At 40.8% G+C, this 19,933-nt stretch overlaps 1 protein-coding gene across 2 annotated transcripts in view; it reads left to right on the top strand.

The window, feature by feature from the left end:
- Nucleotides 1-19,933, top strand: part of atad2b (ATPase family AAA domain containing 2B) — a 77,139-nt gene that overhangs the window by 10,810 nt on the left and 46,396 nt on the right. For both annotated transcript variants that reach the window (XR_006398215.1, XM_044329395.1), the window contains exons 15-23: nt 723-813; nt 985-1,296; nt 1,921-2,071; nt 3,683-3,869; nt 4,543-4,728; nt 12,154-12,289; nt 13,596-13,789; nt 13,942-14,101; nt 18,415-18,537. Coding sequence is in view for 1 of the 2 variants with exons in the window: in XM_044329395.1 (XP_044185330.1) it covers nt 723-813; nt 985-1,296; nt 1,921-2,071; nt 3,683-3,869; nt 4,543-4,728; nt 12,154-12,289; nt 13,596-13,789; nt 13,942-14,101; nt 18,415-18,537 (1,540 nt within the window). In the remaining variant the exon portion in view is untranslated. The remainder of the gene's footprint in view (nt 1-722; nt 814-984; nt 1,297-1,920; nt 2,072-3,682; nt 3,870-4,542; nt 4,729-12,153; nt 12,290-13,595; nt 13,790-13,941; nt 14,102-18,414; nt 18,538-19,933) is intronic.

Genomic DNA, 19,933 nt, shown 5'->3' with positions numbered 1-19,933 from the left:
TAGATGGAATCTGCATCTCTGACAGCACGCAACATCCTGTGCAAGCAGCACTTACTGCTGTACCTACACGCACACCCCACTGGACACACAATGTAATGCACAAGTAATCAGGGTTTTACTCATAAGAGTTCTGCGATGAAATTAGTACATGCAGCCCTCTGGCTATCAAGAGTCTCCTCTGCTGTTTTTCTTTGCTGTTTGATGTTTTGATCCTACAAGCAAGTGGCAAAGCAGATCCTCATTAGGTCTCTAGAAAATTAATTTTAGCGGCTTTATTGTCATGCAGTTCTGATTCTTTTTATCTTGCACTTGAGGAGACATGGCTTTTTTCTTTTTATTGTGCACAAAACAATGTGCGTGCATGTGAATGTGACAGCGAATCAGATAAATGGTGACTCCTCCCCATTGAGCCTATCCAATTGGTCATCTTGCGTTTTATTTGTCCACACAGTGGGATCGTTGGTAATCAAAGCCTAATCTGCAGGCCATTGCCAGCTAAGCTCAGCAGTAGTGAGCCCTGACTAATTTAAAAACCTCACCCTTTTGGAAATAGCAAGCAAGTTCAAACCCCCACCCCACCCCCACATTTTAACCTTTCTTATTTTTACCTTAATAGTGTTTTTTTTGCCATGTTGCTTCTATTAGGCTACACAGGACCTGATCTCCCTCATGTTTTGACTCTTTTTTTGTCTGTTTTCCTTTGTCTTTCTCTCTCTGTTCAGGCCAGAAAGCACATCTTGGAGATACACACAAGGGACTGGAATCCCAAATTGGCTGAGCCATTTGTAGATGAACTTGCAGAAAAATGTGTCGGTAAGAGTGATTCATGTGTGTACTTTGTGCCATCTTTGCAATATGAATGTCACGCCAAATTACCACTGTCTAATGTGGATCTATAAAGGACATAGTACACCAAGCAGTATCAAAAAAGCGTTAAAAAAAAAAAACAAACTTCTTCACTGAATCTGCTCACATTGCTTCCAGGCTATTGCGGTGCTGACATCAAAGCACTTTGCACAGAGGCAGCCTTGGTGGCATTGCGCCGCCGCTACCCCCAGATCTACGGCAGCAGCGTCAAACTGAAGCTGGATGTCACATCCATCGTCTTGGGGCCTGGCGACTTCAGCAAGGCCATGAGGACAATCGTCCCAGCCTCCCAAAGGGCTCTGGCTCCCCCAGGCCGAGCCCTGTCCCCTACCCTCAGGCCCCTGCTGGCCAGCTCTTTCTCCTTGGTGCTGAAAGCTCTGCTCCGAGTCTTCCCCCATGCTCAATGTACTGACATGGACAACACACACGGTAGGTATCTGGAACCCTGGGTTTCAGCTGTGTCGTTTGTTTTCACTTTACATCTGCTGATTGCTGATTCTTCTTGCTGACTCTTGCTCTCTTCTCCCTTGCCACTTGTCTCACTTGTTAGTGTGCTCTACCTTTGGCACTGTGTAGTATTTGATTATCTCTTTCCCCCCATCTTATTACCAAAGTGCTTTGTATCACCCTCACACACTGAATCTGTAGTGAAACATTCCCCCTCAATATGTAGAGGTAATGGCACGGAGATTAGATAGCTAGTCATCCTGCTAGCCCCTCAATAACTCAACTGCCACTCCAATCAACAGAAGAGTGTTTACAGCAGATTAGCCACAGTGCAACACTTGACCAGATTGCTTATGGGAGTTGTACTTCTTGCACCCAATAATGGCATGAATTTCCCAAGGTGTTGTTTTGCTTTAAATGCCCATTACATTTCGTCTATTAAGCCAGCTCTTTTTTTTTATTCTCACTTTTTGGTGTCAGTGAAAGGTTTGCTTTGAAGATAAAACTTTGTAGATATAAACATTTGAGTGGATTTGCCACCATTGTTCTCAATAATGCCTGGAAAAATTAGTATGTCTGTTAGAACTCTGTCCGTCTCTGTGCTAGGCGGTGACAATCAACTGCTTGAAGAGGACTTGTACAGTGATGATGACAATGAGGATGGCTCTGCTTCCATATATGAAGTCCAGCCTGCTGCATCCCCAAAGAGTCAGCTCTCCTCTTCTGCAATGCACAGACCCTTCCTCCATTACTCCCCGTGAGTCCACAAAATCATGGTTTTAAATATCACCAGATGAATAAGTTATGTGTAATAAAGTTTATTTGAAGTCCATAGTCGGTAGTGTCTCAGTACACTTAACACATCTGAATTGCAATAAATGTAAACAAGCAATACAAATGAACATTGAGAGGGAAAAAAACTTATCTCATATCAAATTGTATGAAATACATTCTCTATATACAGACCTTTCTCCCTCTGCTCGATATTTCCTTAAAAAAAAACACATAGGTTCGAACCATTTGAATATCCATTTTTGCGCATTATGTCCATTATATGTAAACACATAAAAACATAAACATGTCTTTCAAAAGATCTACATACCTACACATTAAAAATTAACAAATAAAATAATGTCCTACACTGTAAAACTCCATTTGAAGACTGTAGATCTCTCTGCCATCATTACCACACGGTAGTTGTTGAATTATTCGCTTGTTTCAGCTTGACCTACATTTCATTTTCAATTAGTGAAAGTGAGGTTGTGTGACTCCTGTCCTTCATGCAATGCATTCAGTGCAGCGGCCCAGACCCACGCAAGAACTCGCAAGGCAGACAGCCGCAGAAGTGCAAGTTGGTTCTAATCATAGTCATCTAGCTAGGGACTAATGCAACCTAGTAGAGGGAAGCTTGTCTATATGTGTAACCCTACACTCAATCAATGAAAAAGACAGGGGTTTTTCAGGCCAAGAGAGAAGTGTAGCTAGAATCTAGTGTTGCACCAGAAGTAAATGTGTCATCAGAAAGCTAGAGTGTATTTCAAGTGGAATGAGCAACAAACAGAGTTCAATGGCTCCACGGGCAGCACTCAGTTGTAGTGGAAAAAGGGCTACATCAGAGGAGAGGATGAAAGTAAAGAGAAGGCAGTAAGACAGTTCTGAAATCAGAATTGCAATCACTGCTTCTATTAAAAGATGGGGAGACAAGAAGGAACAGGATGGCTTAAGGACAGACACATGGCTTTTCATTTACTGGAACCATTTATTGAGTAACCTGTTAAGCAGTTATCAAGCCTATAGTCTTCAGATCTTCCAAATATACTTGTAACACTGAAATAGGAATTTTCCTGCAAGAGTGGTGTATGCTGTGTACGAAAATAAAACGTCTCAAGGCAAATGTTTAGAATTAAAGAAGTAGATGGTCTATTGGACGGTCAACAAACCCTCAAAGCCAGTATGAACTGGCCTTATTATTAAATCTTACAAAACACCTGTGCCAGTGAAAACTCACAGTAATCTCCAATCTTCCTCAAAGTGGAGTTAGAAGTCCTATTTATAGAGCAGAAATCATGGAACAGCGGGACGGAGGTAGAGATGCCATTACTTCTGATTTGTTTTTATAGATGCAAAACATCCAGTAGAATTACTGGTATTGCATACAGATGCAGACCTTACAGACAACACAAGCAGAGCCCATTCTATAGGCACGCCTATATCGAAGGGAGTTCAGGATTCTTGAGATAGTATCAAAAACTCTACAGACAACAATGACTACATTTCAGTAATAGTATGTCTCCTGGTCAGTTATCTAAGGCAACAAATAATCGTGCAATGCCAACTCTGAACTCCCCCCCCTCCTTTCTGCTTCTAGCTCTGCCCTCCAACAGCCCACTGCGTACCGGCCTCGTCTGCTGCTAGCCGGGGCCCCAGGCTCAGGACAGAGCTCCCATTTGGCCCCTGCCTTGCTGCACCACCTGGACAAGCTGCCAGTGCACCGCCTGGACTTGCCCACTCTCTACTCTGTTAGCGCTAAGACGCCAGAAGAGTCCTGTGCTCAGGTAACAAACACTGATGCATGGGGAAAATGCAGATATAGATTCAAGCAGATCCACTCAAGCAACCCACTGGTTTAATGTGTGATGACTGTCCTTAAACTTTGCTTCTTTTAACTTTTTATTTTTTTTATTTTTTTGGGGGGCATTTTAGCTTTTATTGGATAGTTGGCGGTGAAGAGGCAGACAGGAAACATTGGGGGAGAGAGAGATGCGTATGATCTCTTTTCTTTTTTTTGACTTTTTCTTGTTGTTAAGCAACACACAGGAACTCAGCTGCATTCAGACTGAAAACAGCCCTGTGTAAAACAATACAAGGAGCTGTGTTGGTGTGGGCGTGTTGTTTAAAGTGCTGGGGAGACAATGAAATACAATCCAGGAAGTCTGGTTGGAGTAACATATTATTGCATTTAAGAAAAACACTGCACAGCGGTTTGTAATACTCACAGAATGGATTTTACAATTCTGGAAAGTTATCACATTGCAACCCTGTTTACTAGTGGGAACATGTAGAACGTGTCTGTGTCCACGGACCTCCGAAAAAAGTAAAAATGGAACCACATGCACGTCTGCAAGACCACAGCTGTCTGTGGATGCTGAAAGCATGAATTGGCCTTAAGGTTCTTGTTCATTCAGAGTTAAGCAACATTATGTGTCTGATCTATCTGTGTGGTCCCAGGTTTTCCGTGAGGCCCGCCGGAGCGTGCCCAGTGTGGTGTTTATGCCGCATATCTCAGAGTGGTGGGAGACAGTGGGTGATACTGTGAAGAGCACCTTCCTGACCCTGCTACAGGATGTGCCCTCTTTCAGCCCTGTCCTAATTTTTGCCACTGCTGAAACTCATTACTCACAGCTGTCAGATGAGGTAAGAAGACAGAGTACACACATACACCTGAGCTGAGATTTGTACATTTAATTGGAGACCTGTTTCATATATTGGGGGGGGGGGGGGGTTATATATTGGTTTTGATGCTATTTCTTCCATTATTTCTGAGAGGGGAGTATTAACCTGATGCAATTTAATGTTGTAGTAAACCATGATCAAAAGGATTTCTTTCTTTTTATCATAGTCAGGATCGCTAGTGCAGACAGGGTCTCGGTCAAGGTCATCTGCTCCTACAGAGTTTTTGTCTACTTTAGCTCCATCTCCCTTTTCTTGTCATTTATCCCACTGCCCACTTTTCTCCCTGGTTATCACCCACTCCTGCTCCTTTATCCTTTCACTTGGATTTATTATTCTCTTTCTGAAAGCTAAAGCAGAGTCAGACCACCCGTTGGGGGTTAGGCTGTAAGGGAGGGGATTCATTAGAGTAAGGGGAAATAGAGAAAAATGGAAGGGAAAAAAAGAGACAGAGAAAAATAAGGAGGAGGGTCTTCTTCAGGCAACAGAAGGACTTTAATTAGGTCTGGGGGTTGACAGCCCCATGTCTTCACCCCAGGACACACACACATACCATATCAATATGCCTGTGCAGACTGGGCAGGTTTTTTTTTCTGTGTGCTCTGTGTGTGTGTGTGGCTGCTGCTGTTTTGGCATCGCCTCAACCCTGGCCACACTCCAAGGCTAGAGAGGCTCTCAGGATGATTCTTGCCCTGTACTTGACTCATTAGGACTGAGGCACCTGGGCTGTTGCATCCAATGGGGGCTTTCTTTTTTAACCTCTTCACTTTCTGGTTGCAACATTTTTTGTTTTATTTTCTTTATTCGTTTATGGCCGTTTTTTTACTTGTTGCTATCTTTCTTTATTTTTCTCTATCATCAGTTGAAGCTATTCCATCTTTATAGTTGACAGTTCCCTGCAATTCTCTACATTGCTTTTAGGCTTTTTACTTCACTTAACTCCAGCATGATTGTTGATTTGCATGCTGTGTAAAAAGATTAAGTTTGAAAATGGAAGCACTCACACCCCATGGACTGTTCAGTCCCATTGTCACATGGTAGCATTTCGTTATATACTAGATAACTGAAAGGTGGCTGAAACTGTGTACGATTGTCAATTACTTTCTCTATGAATTAGTTTTTCTTTGGTCAATGAGCATATAGCCATGTAACCTGGAAAATTGGGAAACGCATAGTGGAATAAATGGAGTGCTCAAGTCAATATGGACTCAGTATGAGGGTATCAAGAAGAGGTCGACCGATAGTGAATTTTTAAAGGCTGATAAAAGATTGTAACATTCTGCTAGCCTAAAAAGTCTTGTTCAGCGTTTGGTTGTACTAAAAGAAAAAAAAGTTTTTCCAGGAAGTACATTTTGTTTTAATGGTTTAAAGCCTGTTTTTTGTTAGTGAAAATTAGCATTAACATTTGCATTATCACAGTTAACCATAGACTGTAAATGCACCGTGCTAACCAAGCTAACAGCTCGCCTTATGGTCAGCTCCACCCTCTCGTTCAAATATGTCACTTCTCCTCAATTCTGGCTCCAGAAATCCAAGATGGCGATGGTCAAAATGCCAAATTCAAGGCCTCAAAATGGGAGTTCACAAACCAACAAACAGTGGCAACGTCCATTATTTTATGTACACATATTTTTATGTGTTCTGTTCCCATATTGGCAATGATAAACACTTTTTTGTATGCTTGATAAATGGTCGACAGAAAGATGAATATTATTGCCTAACTTTTGAGTTGGACCATTGCCCAGTTGTTGCTTTATTTACTCTGAGAAAAAGATTCACATCTGTGACATTCTCACTGTTAAATTAATTCACAGCTGCACCAACCTTTAGTAGACTGGCTGCCCTCTGAAAATTAATTGAAGATTGATTTTTTTTTTTTTTTTTTTTTTTTAATGTTAAATGTTAAACCTTTTGTTAAACCTTTTGGCTACACTGGGAGCTTCAGATAAACTTTAGAAAAGATTTTATTTTTGGTAATGGCTGCTTTCTGGTTATTTCCAATAAGTCAGTGCTGGTTATTTGGTTGCCAAAGCTCATATTTTCTATGTTGAAGCTTCCTACAATTACATGAAAGCACCAACCTCACAGAGCTTTTAAATCAATCCATGCTCCTGGCTCTATTACAAACAATGATATAACTTATTAACTGTGGTGGGTTAATTATCTCAAGCAAATTTCAAGTCTCTTCTTATTTGATTATAATACTAAGAGGACTATAACAAGTGGCTCCCTACAAGGTTGTCTAACTAAAAGTCAGTTGGCTCTGTTATGCTTTGGGGGGAATTTTGCTGGCATGGTTTGGGACCACTTGTCCCCTTAGAGGGAAGGGTCACTGCAAATCAATACAAAGTTGTTCTGATTGATCACCTTTATCCTATGATGAAACATTTCCTGATAGTAGTGGTCTCTTCCAGGATGACAATTCCCCCATCCATAGGGCACGAGGGGTCACCGAATGGTTTGATGAGTATGAAAATTATGTGAATCATATGCTATGTCCTTCGCAGTCACCAGATCTCAACATCCCTCCAGTAGAGTTCAGAGACTTGTAGAATCAGTGCCAAGGTGCATTGATGCTGTTCTGGCGGCACATGGTGGCCCAACACTTTATTAAGACACTTTTCCTTTAATTTGTCACCTGTCTGTATATGGAGGACAAACCGTGTATGAAACGCTAGAGGACTTTTAATTTGAAACGACAGATATAGGAAGTGGCAGCCAGCCGAGGCGAGTGATGAAGTTACATGTTTTATGTGTAAAACAACTGCTGTTGCTACTAGTGATTTTTGGTTGGACCAAAGGGACCAGCCCTATAAACGCAATGTCTGTGACAGACTGAGTTAGTGAATCACTGACTATAACTTCGTTGGCTGACCAATGATGTAACTTCATCACTCGCCTCGGCTGGGTGTCGCCAGATGTTGCCACTTCCTATATCCGTCGTTTCAAATTAAAAGCCCTATAGCGTTTCATATACGGTCCAGCCATATACTAGGTTTTTACCTAGTCTTGTCTATGTGATGCAGGTGTTATTAACTACAAGCCCTGTATGGAAGTTGGTCCCACTGATACAGTGCCCCAGATTTTTCAGAGAGAGCACAATTAGCAGACTGTTTGCTAAAAGAGTGGAATTGTGCTTTGGATGCTAATCAGTTTTCTTTTCTATCATGTAATCATTGGGTCTATGTGTTGGAACAGTTTGTTTGTTCAAATGAGATTCCCTATCCCTTGTCTCAAAAGTGTCCCCGGGGCTTCATTCATGCAAAGGTTTGAGGAGTTTTGGATTCAATTTTTAGACATGGTCATGCTGCAGTCTACGGTGCTTTAAGTGATTTGGCTATCTGTTAGAGTGTTGTTTCACTCTCTGGCACAGAGAACACAGTGACAGCTGCTGTCTCAGCTCCAAAGCTCAGCAGGGAGCAGGGAGCATCCCTCCCCAGCCAAAACTGACACTACAGGCTTGGGTCCAACTACATAGCCTCCCTTCCTCCCTTAACAACCGTTCACTCTGCTTAGATTGACTTGCTTTTTGGTGGAGGACCGATGGAAATTGCTAGAACATGTGATTGTTAGGGTTAGGAAACTGCGGTTAGAGAGAGAGATGGCATCCCGACAGTTCATTACTTTTAGTATTGTAACACTTTTTGTGATGTGTGTTATGAGGTATCATAAGTGCTTTGTAATGGCACGAAGTGAATGTTGAATGAGAATGCTTGCAACACAGTTTTACCGTAAGGACATGATTATCGATGCATCAGGAATCTGGTCTCAGTGTGAGACAGATGTACCGTCCCAAACAACACATAAGCCAGTATCATCAGTATCTAACCCTTTTACTTTTTGTTGCTTTGGCAGCATATTCTTGTATCGCTTTCATTTAGCATATTTCTTTAAGATTTAGGAGGAGTTTTAAGTGTAAAAAATGTGTACCTGGCTCTCGTTGAGCTGTATTTTAACAAAAACAGACAACTTTTTTTTGATATGGTGAAGTCTTAGAGCACAGTGTAAAGTTTCTGGAATTTCAACCTTAATCATGATTTTGTGTCTTGATTGACATCTATAGTTTTAATAACAGACATACCATATTTATTATGCACAATAATTATTACAAATAATACATGTGAGGTCACGTTATGCTGAGTGGCCACACTTGAAGGTTGGCTGGAAAGACTGCCACCATAGAGACAGATGAGATGTCTGTTCAAATGTGGATAACTGTGAACGCTTTTGGACAGCCTTTCCTCAAAAAGGCATTTATTTTGTTGCATTCATTTGTACACACAAAAAAGTGCTGAATGTAGTTGTCCAGAGACCCCTTAAATGACTTCCAAGTGCACATCCAGCTTTTGTGTGTCATGTGAGTCTCCAAAAGCAATTCTTCGAGGAGTGCGCTTTAAAATAACTGGTAACATCAGTTATAGTGATAGCATGACAGAGTGTCAAAAAAATCACTTTTCACTATCCATACATCCATTTGTTCATTTTCTGCCACTTATCTGGGTTTTAGTCGCCTTGGCAGTAGGCTAAGCAAGGTATCCCATACGTCCTTCTCCCTAGCCATATCCTCCAGCTCTCTTTGGGGGATCCCAGCATGTTCTGGGTCTGCCATGTGGTGTCGTTCCAGTTATACGTGCCTCAGACACATCCACAGGGATGCAACTTGGAGGCATCCGAAACAGAAGCCTGATCCACCGCAACGGACTCCTTTCAATGCAAATGGGCAGCGGTTCTACTCCTCATCCTATCTTTAAATTGAGCCCAGCTACAAACTAATTTTTGTGGCTCGTATCCAAGATGTCATTCTTTTGCTCACTACTCAAAGCTCATGACCATAAATGAGGGTTGGAACGTACATTGACTGATAAATTGATAGTTTTGTCTGTAGGCTCAACTCCCTGCTTCACCACCACAGTCCAGTACAGCATCTGCATCACTCAGGGCACTGCACCAATCCGGCTGTTGATTTCACGCTCCATCTTCTCCTCACTTGTTTGTCACCAGCAGCACTTTACCTTATTGTCTAGATGTGATTATCAACATTTTTCTCATGCTTGGTGTATAACAGGATGCTGAAAGCACTTCTTTGTGCAATCCCTTCTTATATGAAAGCATTTAGTACCGTCTTTAGGCAATTATGATTCAGTCAGGTTTCTCAGCTATAGCTGCTTTTATGTGGATCACATGAAAAGTTATTCACTCAAGCTGTGTTTTACTGTTGATGCATTTTATTCCTGTATTAGGGCTTTTTTTTCTTCAGAAAATTGAGACAGACATGTAGTAATGGGGCAGAGTCGGGCAGCCTCACAGGAATGATTTTTAGTTTGCTTTTAAGTCAATTTCTACAGTTAAGAATTTATTATGCTAGCAGATCAAATGCCCAGTTTTGTTTAAGGGTTGCTCCAGCCAGACATCCCTCATTTTCTTTGTACATCCCAGCCCTCTCCTCTAACCCCCTCCCTCCTTTTATCCATTCATCTATCAACACGTTTCTGCTATCCCTCCCTGTGCCAACACCCCTGCAGCCTTTATCATGATGAAAAATACTGAGAATCATTACCTACTGTGTGCTACATACACTTTGACTGTCTGTGGCTCCCCTGCTGTCTTCCCCAGTTTTACTCCATTCCTCCTTTTTTCCTCCCGTCTTCTGAGGCGAAAAAAAATCCAGAGCAGGAAAGAAAGAGAACAGAAGGCAATGCAGAGAGAAAGGGAGAACAAACATGTCACAGATAATGGAGAGAATCGATGGCAAAGACAGATGGGGGGGTGGAAGGGGGGGATATAAAGTGGAAAGTAGGTGCTTAGTCTGCAACAGGGCTTCCCTTTGGAAGCAGCCTTGAGCTCCATTTGTAGAATCGAACTAGGATCTTTGAAGCCCCCCCCCCCCCAACCCAAGTATCGATGTAGTATCTGCCAGAAATTAATGCTCATGTGTTTGTTTGCCTGCACTGTATTTTCATTTATCAAATAATTTAACTCCTTGCTTTGTCATCTGGCTACCTGGTTACACTCATGGTATTGCTCCCGGTTATTGTTTTGACCATAAAAATGACATGGTATTGATAAATGTCAGAATTGTCAATTATCAGCCTATTATAATTGAGAAAATCGGCCAGTTTAAGTCCTGTGTTTCATTACTGATGTGTAAAAGATACTGTATAAATGTGGTGAAATTTTCATTTAGTATAAATCACGTAGTTTATTTGTCAATATTCACTGAAAGTATGAATGGTTTGCATAGTTTGTCCAGATATCATCTGGATTCTAATAGTAATGACTGAAGACCCAATGTCTTTTTTACTACTGCAAGTAATTTGTACAAATAAAATTTCATCTCTTCATTAAATCCTGAACATCTAATCAGTATGCTTAGTCTCTGCTATGCTATTCATGTTTTAGTCTCTTGTAGTGTCGGATGAAAACAGGCACATCGGCAGCACACTGTCTACAAAATAATGTACTATTCATCATTGTGCTCATTTTCAGTATTTGACAAACCTAAATTGGAGTAATGAGTTGGCTACAGTGGCTGTGCAAAATGAAATGAAATTGAACTGAAATGTAGTATTCTCAAATTTTGATCTATTTTATAGGGAACTGAAATTAAGAAATGAAAGAAGTAGATCTGATGTACTGCTCTAAGACTTAAACCACAGTCCATTTTTCTGAAAAATTACAACTTAAATGTCTCTTTACTAGAATAATTCATAATGAAAAAATCAGGTCTTTTCATGAAACCTGAATATTAAATGGCTGATCTGGCTGCACTGTGTACTAACACACTAGGATTAAAAGTTAACAAAATGCATCAATAAGGATAACCTTCTCAAAGATGTTGGAAAGTTTCAGTAACAACATAGCAACAAACAAAAAGATATGGTTATGTTAGAACAGTTTCCATCATAATCTGGTCTGTTAGGAGTTGTTCAGTCCAGCCAACTCTTTACACCCTTGTATGTCAGTTTACTGGCCCAGAACAGAACAGCTCAATCAATAGTTGCAAACATTAACACCACAGACTAAAGCTTGATCCCATCAAAATGTACTTGAATGTATTTTGAAGGTGGACTTTTGTGAATGTATTAAATGTTATGAACAGAATGTTTATCCACTTTGCATGTTTACACATATTCACACTGATTTATGTAGTTTTTGCAATTAAACTGGTCTGAATCAGAGGCACTTTCCACCCAGTGGTTGAAACAAGGATAGCTTTTGTTATAATAAGTTTTCTGCTTCTACTAGTCTAGTTCATAATATCCTGCAGCATTTGTACTTTTGTACTTTTGAAATGCTGTTTCTTTTACAAAATGGCATTTAATTATAAGGCACAGCAATATATGGTGTTGGTGACTAATTTCTCATTGGTTCCTGATTGTTTTCATTCAGGTGAGAAGTATGTTTCAGAGGACCTATGGGGAGGTAGTAACGCTGTGTCCTGCAGGAGAAGAGGACAGGAGGAGCTTCTTCTCTAACCTGCTGCTTGTCCAAGCAGCCAGGGCTCCACCACGCTTCAGGAATGCAGGTATTCACTCTGTCTTCTTACAGTATGTATACACATACAGGCTAAGAAAGTTATGACTCATGTCTGCTGTCATTCCTAGAGGGCAGTGTTGTCTGCATGTGCCTCTTTTCCTTCCTTGCTATGTTCTCAGTCGTTCCCACAGTACTTTTCGGATGTAGTGAAAGGAAGGGGATCAGATATTATTTGATGTGTGTGCATAATTCATTCACATTTGCACACTGCAGTATGTTTGACATATTTAAGAATCATTTTTTGTCACTTCAGATTGAGAATAGAAGTGTACAGATGTAAGATACATAAGGCACTGCATACACAGGAGTAAGATTGGCCCAGTGTGAAGCCTGTACTTTCCTTGACATCTCTATCCCTCAGTCAAATCAGGGCTCCCAACCCCCAATCACATTTCGATCCACCCGTCAAACTACCCCCTGCCATTTCCTCAGACCTCAGTGCTCCCCAAGCCCTCCGTTCCAGTTCAATATGAGAGAACTGTCAACCGAGGCTTTCAAATGTAAATGGTGCCCAGCGTTCATCCGCCGATTCCTCATTGATGCAAGGCAGGGGTCCCCCGCTTTACTCACCTGGTGCTCTTCAGGGGTTCCTGCCTGACTAAGACTGCAGCCTGGCTTCCAGCAGAGGGGCCGGCAGAAAAGCAGAGAGAGGAATTGCTATGAGAGGGCACGACTGCTATTAGCCATAATTAGAATCAGGGTTTGGATTGCTGCTTTTGAGTGAAGCGGCCCGAGGTGCTGTGGAGCCTTCCTAATGATGTCGGCAGATGCCTTGGGCTAGGACTGGTGCCTAGGTAGAGGAAGAGAGGATATCTGCTTGCCTTGCTTCATCACTCTGTCATTGGCTAGAGGCTATTCCTTAGTGTATTTCAAAACATGTGGTTGTGAAGGAGCTTAGCTGTATTATTTTCTTCAGCTGCACAAATCTTAAAACATGTTTTTTTCCTGGGGTAAGTATTACTTGGCCTGTGTCTGGAATTATGTTAAAAGGAAAAGGTCAAGGATCAGGTTTGAGGTGTGACTGTCTGGTTCATTCCTAACCAATGTGCTAGCTGTGTGTATATTTATTTTTTTTGCATTTGTTATGGGTTTAGTGATTTTGCCTATAGCTGAGGTCATTTGTGTGTTATTGTTTAGCCATGGGCATATGCACAAAGATTTTTTTATTTTTCCTCTGAAACTCTTGGTATTAGATTATTCTGTCTTGACTATAGATATGAGTTGTGTTAAAACTTTTATTTAGTTATCCCAGATCTTTGTCTGTGCTTCTCACTTTTTTGCTTCTCTCCTGACAGAGAGGTGTGAAGAGGTACTACCTGTGGCAGAGGCTCCAGGCCCCAGAGTCCTGTCAGCAGAGGAACAGCGCCGCCTGGCTGAACAGGAAGAGAACACACTACGTGAGCTCAGGCTCTTTCTCAGGGACGTGACCAAGCGCCTGGCCACTGACAAACGTTTTAACATCTTCAGCAAGCCAGTTGACATTGAGGAGGTAAAAGAGAAATGGACTCACCTACACCTTGTTATCTCACTCATAGTTATGTCACTCATAGCAAGAACTTACCTAATTAACATATGCCCCACAAAATACAAAGATCCTGCTGGAACATTGTCTGTACTCTGTACTGTGTGCTTGTGTGTCAGGTGTCAGACTACCTGGAGGTGATTCGACAGCCCATGGACCTGTCCACTGTCATGACCAAGATTGACACCCACAAGTATCTTACAGTGAAGGACTTCCTGGTGGACATCGACCTTATCTGCAGTAACGCTTTAGAATACAATCCTGACAAGGACCCTGGAGGTAAGACGGAAAATGATATTGGCATGCTCATGAATAATACATACATGCACATTTAGAGTACTGTACATAAATGCACATGCAATATATGAATGAAATGCATAAAATAAATATGCACTATTCACATGCTTGTACTCCAACAGACGTGCACCTTCATGTACATAATCACTTAATCACAGCACCAATCTGCCCCATGTTAGAAAAAATTTTTGAAAAAGTTCACACTTTTGTGCTATGGTAGGCTAAACACATCAGAGATTTTCTTTATTAACACACAGATATTGGATTAATATATACATATCTTCCCATCCAACTCCTGGTAGTCAAATGAACAAGTGTAATGGAATTCCTTTAATCCCAAACTCAACCATAATATTAAGTGTAGAACTGACACTGACTATCTATTGACAACCTTTCATACGTTTGTATTTGTGTGATGACGCACAACAGTCCTGTGATCATGAGTCTGCATTGGACTCTCCAAACAACTGTGACAATGTGTTTCTGTAGTTATTGTTGTGTTCCATTAGGCTGTCATTGTGTGAATAAAAAGTAATTAGATTTAAAACCTAATGACTTATGAAGAGGGCCTCCAGGCAGTAAAATTACAAAACCTCAGAACGCTTTTCTTCAATTTGGAAATTCAAATGAAATAAAGTGCATACAGGCCCCACTGAAAATAGCATTTCCACAGTGTAATTCATGCTCTGTAGCTGAGGAAGGCTGCATATGCATGAAAATTTAATTGTGTCTCTTGTCTTGCAATTTGAACCGATTTTTACCTCAAGCCTCCTTACTGTCTCAGCACCTTTTCCAAAGCTAAATACGGGCTTCATAATGAGTGCTGGAACACATAAAAACACACATGTACACACAATCGATCAAAGAAGCTTGTTGCAGTAGCTTAGAAATGAATTGGACTTATTTATACTGTTTAAATAGGCACTTGCTTGGATGACAGGGAAAAGCCCATGTGAATACATTTAAAAGAATAATGTGGAAAATGGGAAAAGTTAGGAAGAGCCTATTGCAAGGAAGAAAGAATACTTTCTACATGAATCAAATCTTCAACAGCAATACTATGATGTTAATTGAAAGCTGCATACAGTAGGCCTGCTTCAGGACCATTCAATTTATATGACCATTTTAATTCTCGCCTTGTGTGTTTAGCTGTTTCATTCCCTCACAAGGATATAGCGGCCTGATACTAATGGGAAGCAATTCTCTGCCAGCCCAAATGAATAAATCATATCTCTGTCTTTGCAGGCGAGGGCCTGGGTCATTTGTTGGAATGCAGGGTCTACAAATGATACACTAAAGGGGAAAAATGCAATTAGGCAGTTTAATAAAGAAGACTAACGAAGCCTCTTGCCTGCTCACCCAGTGCTTGGCCCAGGGAATATGGCCTAGACCCTGCACAATTATGTTGCTGGGGAAGTTTTACACCAGCTCACAAAGTGCTGGGAAAAAACCTCATTATCCCTCAGTGGTCTATTTCTCCTTGTCCTTCATGCAATCTTTATCGTACTGTCCTCCATGTACAATCATGTTTGCTTCCCTGTTTTTTCCCTCCCCACCTTGCTAAATAATTACTTTATTATGTTAAAAAAAGCCTGGTATCTCTGTGCTTCACAATGTGGCTCAGTGTCACAAATACTACTTTGTTGCTGGTGGGAAATGGTGATAACAAGCCTTTGACCATGAGGGAACATAACACAACAGCGTTGTCTATCAGTGCATTCTTGTCTGTTCTAGATGGGGAGGTTAGGCTGGGCCCATAAGGGTGCTGATGAGCTCTCACCATCCCACCTGGCCTTTGACACTTCTTCCACTGACAGGCATTTTTGCCCTTATAATGGACTTGGATGTGCACACACTCAGTCAAAAGTAAAGCACATGCACACACACACACACACACATACAAAAATTGCCTCCATCGCAATTAGGCAGCAATCCTCCAATTAGACAAAGGAAGCTGCCAGATTGTTACCCCTCTGCCACTCTCTGCCTGAACTGTTCTCCCTCTGCCTGCCGTAATGAGAGACAACCTGTTTACAGTGGCTATGCTTTTAGTCTGCCTCTTCAGCTCAGTCCCTATATAGATGCAGGGAAAAAGGAAGATTTAATGATGCTGTGGTACATCTAAGGGAAAGGAGGCATAAGAGGCATAAGGTGTGTGTATGTGTGTGTATGCATTTAAAAAATATTTCATATTATGTGTTTGACAGGTACAATGAAATACAATGAAGATGAAGGACTTTTTTTCACATTTTTGTCGAACATCCCAGTCACTGTTATCTATAACTGTGCAAGGTTCATCTTCCCAATCTTTTTTGATTTTATCAAGAGAGGTTTCTGTGAGATGGGAGATTAAGGTGTAAATTTTTGAGATGAGGACTTTCTGATTTGTGGGAATGTCCAAAATTGAATCAATTACTTACTTCGGAGGAATACTGGGGAAGGAGGCGTTATTTAGTTTAACAAAGTTACGGACCTATAAGTATCGAAATAGATAAGATTTTGGGAGGTTAAATTTTTCACACAGTTCACTGAAGCTACAGAAGACATTGTCAGTTCAAAGGTCCTTTAGACTGACAAGCCCTGCCATAGAGAAAAGGCCATATCAGTGCCAGGAGGGAGAAGGAGATGGTTATTGCGAATGGGACTGTGGTTAGACAATCCCTGGAGTCCAAAGGCAAGTCTAAATTGAGACCAGATTCTTAAAGTGGAAAAAACAATTCAGTTACAAGAAAATTGGGTTGGCCGAATGGGCAGTTTAGATGAAAGCAAAGCCAAAAGTGATGTAGAAGGACAGGATTTGGCTTCAACTTCACATCAACTTAATGTTGGTTCCTGGATCCAGAGAGTCATTTTGTGTATATTGGCTGCCCAATAATAGTTTCTTTGGTTAAGAAGTGCCAATCCGCCTACAGATCTATGCCTTTGTAAAAACTCTCTCCTGATCCTTGGGGTCCTGCCTTTCCATAAAAAATAGGAAATTAGTTTGTTTATTGTACAAAAAAAGGATTTGTAAAAAGACAGATATTGGAAAAGATACAAAAAGCGTGGAAGCACATTGATTTTAATGCAATTTACCCTCCCAGCAATGGTTATATTCAAACTGTTCCACCTTTCCAGGTCCTATTTAAGCTTGTCAATTAAGGGAGGGAAATTGTTTTTGTAAAGGTCTGATAATTGTCGACAGATATTTCACACCTAAATTCTTGAAATTGCTTCTAGGTATCTTAAACAGGAAGTACTTATCAGGGATCTGAAGGGCTAGATTGTTTACAGGAAAGCATTCATTCTTTGAAAAAATAAATTTATAACCTGGAAAAAGTCCCAAATCTGTTTAGCAGTTTGATTGTTTGGGCGATGGTAGAGATCAGGCTAGAAATAAACAATAATAAATGGTATAAAGAAAGTGTGTGTGTGTTCCGAACCACATCTGAGAATTCCTTGACTAAAACTGGCAGATTCAAGTGCGATAGAGAAAGGTTTGATCACCAAAGCAAATAACAAGAGGCATAAAGAGACAACCACTTCTGGTTTCTAAGTGGATGCTGGAGAGAAAAGAACATTGAGAAGGTGACAAATATTAGAGAAAGACTGTTGGTTTTTCATTAACCTGGTTTGGTCTGGTGATATAATGTTTAGCATGACCGATTCAAGCCGTGGAGCTACTGCTTTAGCTAGAATTGTATAGTATGCATTTAAAAGAGAGATGGGGGCAATAAGAACTGCAATCAGAATTTTCTTTACCTGGTTTTAATAGTAAGGTTATTGAAGCCTCAGTGAGAGTTTGAGGCAAGGCGTTCCAGAGAGTCTCAGATTATTTATATATATGTGTGTCTGCATGTGCCCACCGTCGTCTTAAATGGCTGAAGTGGTGATATCATGACCTCCTTGCATGTCTGAGTTCTGCCTGCATACATTTCTCACCAAAGCCAGCTCTCTTCTTTTATTCAAACTGTGGGAAAATGCTACAGTCTTTTTTCTCACAGGTACAGTGGAAAGAGGGGAGGGGGAGGCTGTCTTTTAATGCTTTGCCTTACATACATGGTAGAGTGCGGAGAACATGTAACATTCAACTGCAAACTACAGTCCTGCACAAGTCTTGATGGTTGCAGGAAAATTATATTTTTAAAAAAGAAAACATAAACCTATACTAATGCCATGGCAGAGATATTGGTTGATATCCTGTGTTACAAAGGACATGTCCTTGAACATACATGCACTCTCATGTCCACACAGAAAACCCCAGTTTTGCGTCTTGTGACACTACTGTTGTTTCACTCTCTCCCTCATTTTCTCAGACAAGGTGATCAGGCACCGAGCATGCAGTTTAAAGGACACGGCCCATGCTATATTTGCTGCCGAGCTGGATCCCGAGTTTGACCGCATGTGTGAAGAGATCAAGGAGGCTCGCAGGAAGAGGGGTAAGAACATCATTTAAACTAAGCAAAATGGAAAAAACCGTTAACAAAACATGAAAAAAATTTGCAGACCTAAACGGGTCGTAAATGAGCAGTTTGCTGCTTGTGAAAAGCACGGTTTTACAAGATTATAAATTTTAATAACTGCGATTACCTGATAAATCCTTGATTTTTTTTGTTATGTTATTGATTCAGCAGACTACTCTTGAAGCCAAAAAACACAACACCATTTGTTTATTTAAATATACAAGCATTTTGGTAGAATACTCATTCAGTTGAATGATGAGCCTGAGCCAGTCCGTGTTGGCTGTGTTGTTCTCAGTTTAGGCTCTCCCCCTCTCTCTTTTGTTGAAATGCTTTGACAGATTATTTCAGAGAATGGAAACCTGCTTTTAGGAAGAAAAATCTGTAGGGTAGCCCAGTAGTACTTGATGGAGCAGTCAGTTTTTAGTGCAGAGTATGTGGCGCAGAAAGGAGTGATGCCCGAGGCTCCACTGTTCCAGACAGTACCTTCTGTGCTAGCTGTCTGCCTGGTGCTCTGCATCTGTACACTCACCAAACAGCCCCAAGCAGTGGCGAGTGGACTTAAGTTAAATCTAAATCAGGCTTATGCACATAGAAACACACATTTACAATGTAGTTAAATGATACATTTAAGCTCTTAAGTATTGGATTTTATGTAAGTTGTCAAATATTGGAGCACAAAGGCATGTAATCATATGCAAATATTCCTGTTGCCATGCTTGCCCATGTGGGAATAGGCTAATTAACACACTTCCTTATACTGAACACAGTACTCATATAACAGGGCTCCCACTTACCCACATAAAACGGTGTGTAAATATACTAGTTATTAAATGAATATATTTATTAATTTATGTGTCTTATCATGACTGAGGTACTGTAGGTCCAGCTGTACACTTGCCAAGATAAAACATGACTTTGTGTCTATGTACATGTGCAAGCATATGTGCAAATGTTATGCATAACCCCCCCACCCACCAGATAACATCTTTTATCTTTAAAGAAATTAGACTGTCACATACAGTATGTGGCCCAATTTTGTTCTAGTCTGAGCTCATTTGTTTTTCGGTATAATTTTTAGAAGTATTTTAAAGCTCATAAGTATATTGAAGGAACTGCGTAAGAGGACTAGATTTCTTTTTAAAAACACTATCTACAGTATGCACAGCCCTACCCCCTGAGGGCCCATTGACTTCTGACTTGAGCCAGAGAGGCTTGACTCTTCTATGTCAAGCGGGAAACTTATCAAAGAGGAAGCAATTTTCAGAAGTCACTTTGTTGCTTTTGATTTCCTCTTTTAGCAACTAAAAGCACAGGATGCTAAATGAATATTGCAGGAGCAGAAGTCAACTGCCTGAGAGGAGGAATACAGCAG

Source organism: Thunnus albacares, chromosome 16 (assembly GCF_914725855.1).
Source record: "Thunnus albacares chromosome 16, fThuAlb1.1, whole genome shotgun sequence".
NCBI classification, from domain to species: Eukaryota; Metazoa; Chordata; class Actinopteri; order Scombriformes; family Scombridae; genus Thunnus; species Thunnus albacares.
The sequence above is the reverse complement of the archived record's forward strand: the minus strand, read 5'-3'. Positions and strand labels throughout refer to the sequence as shown.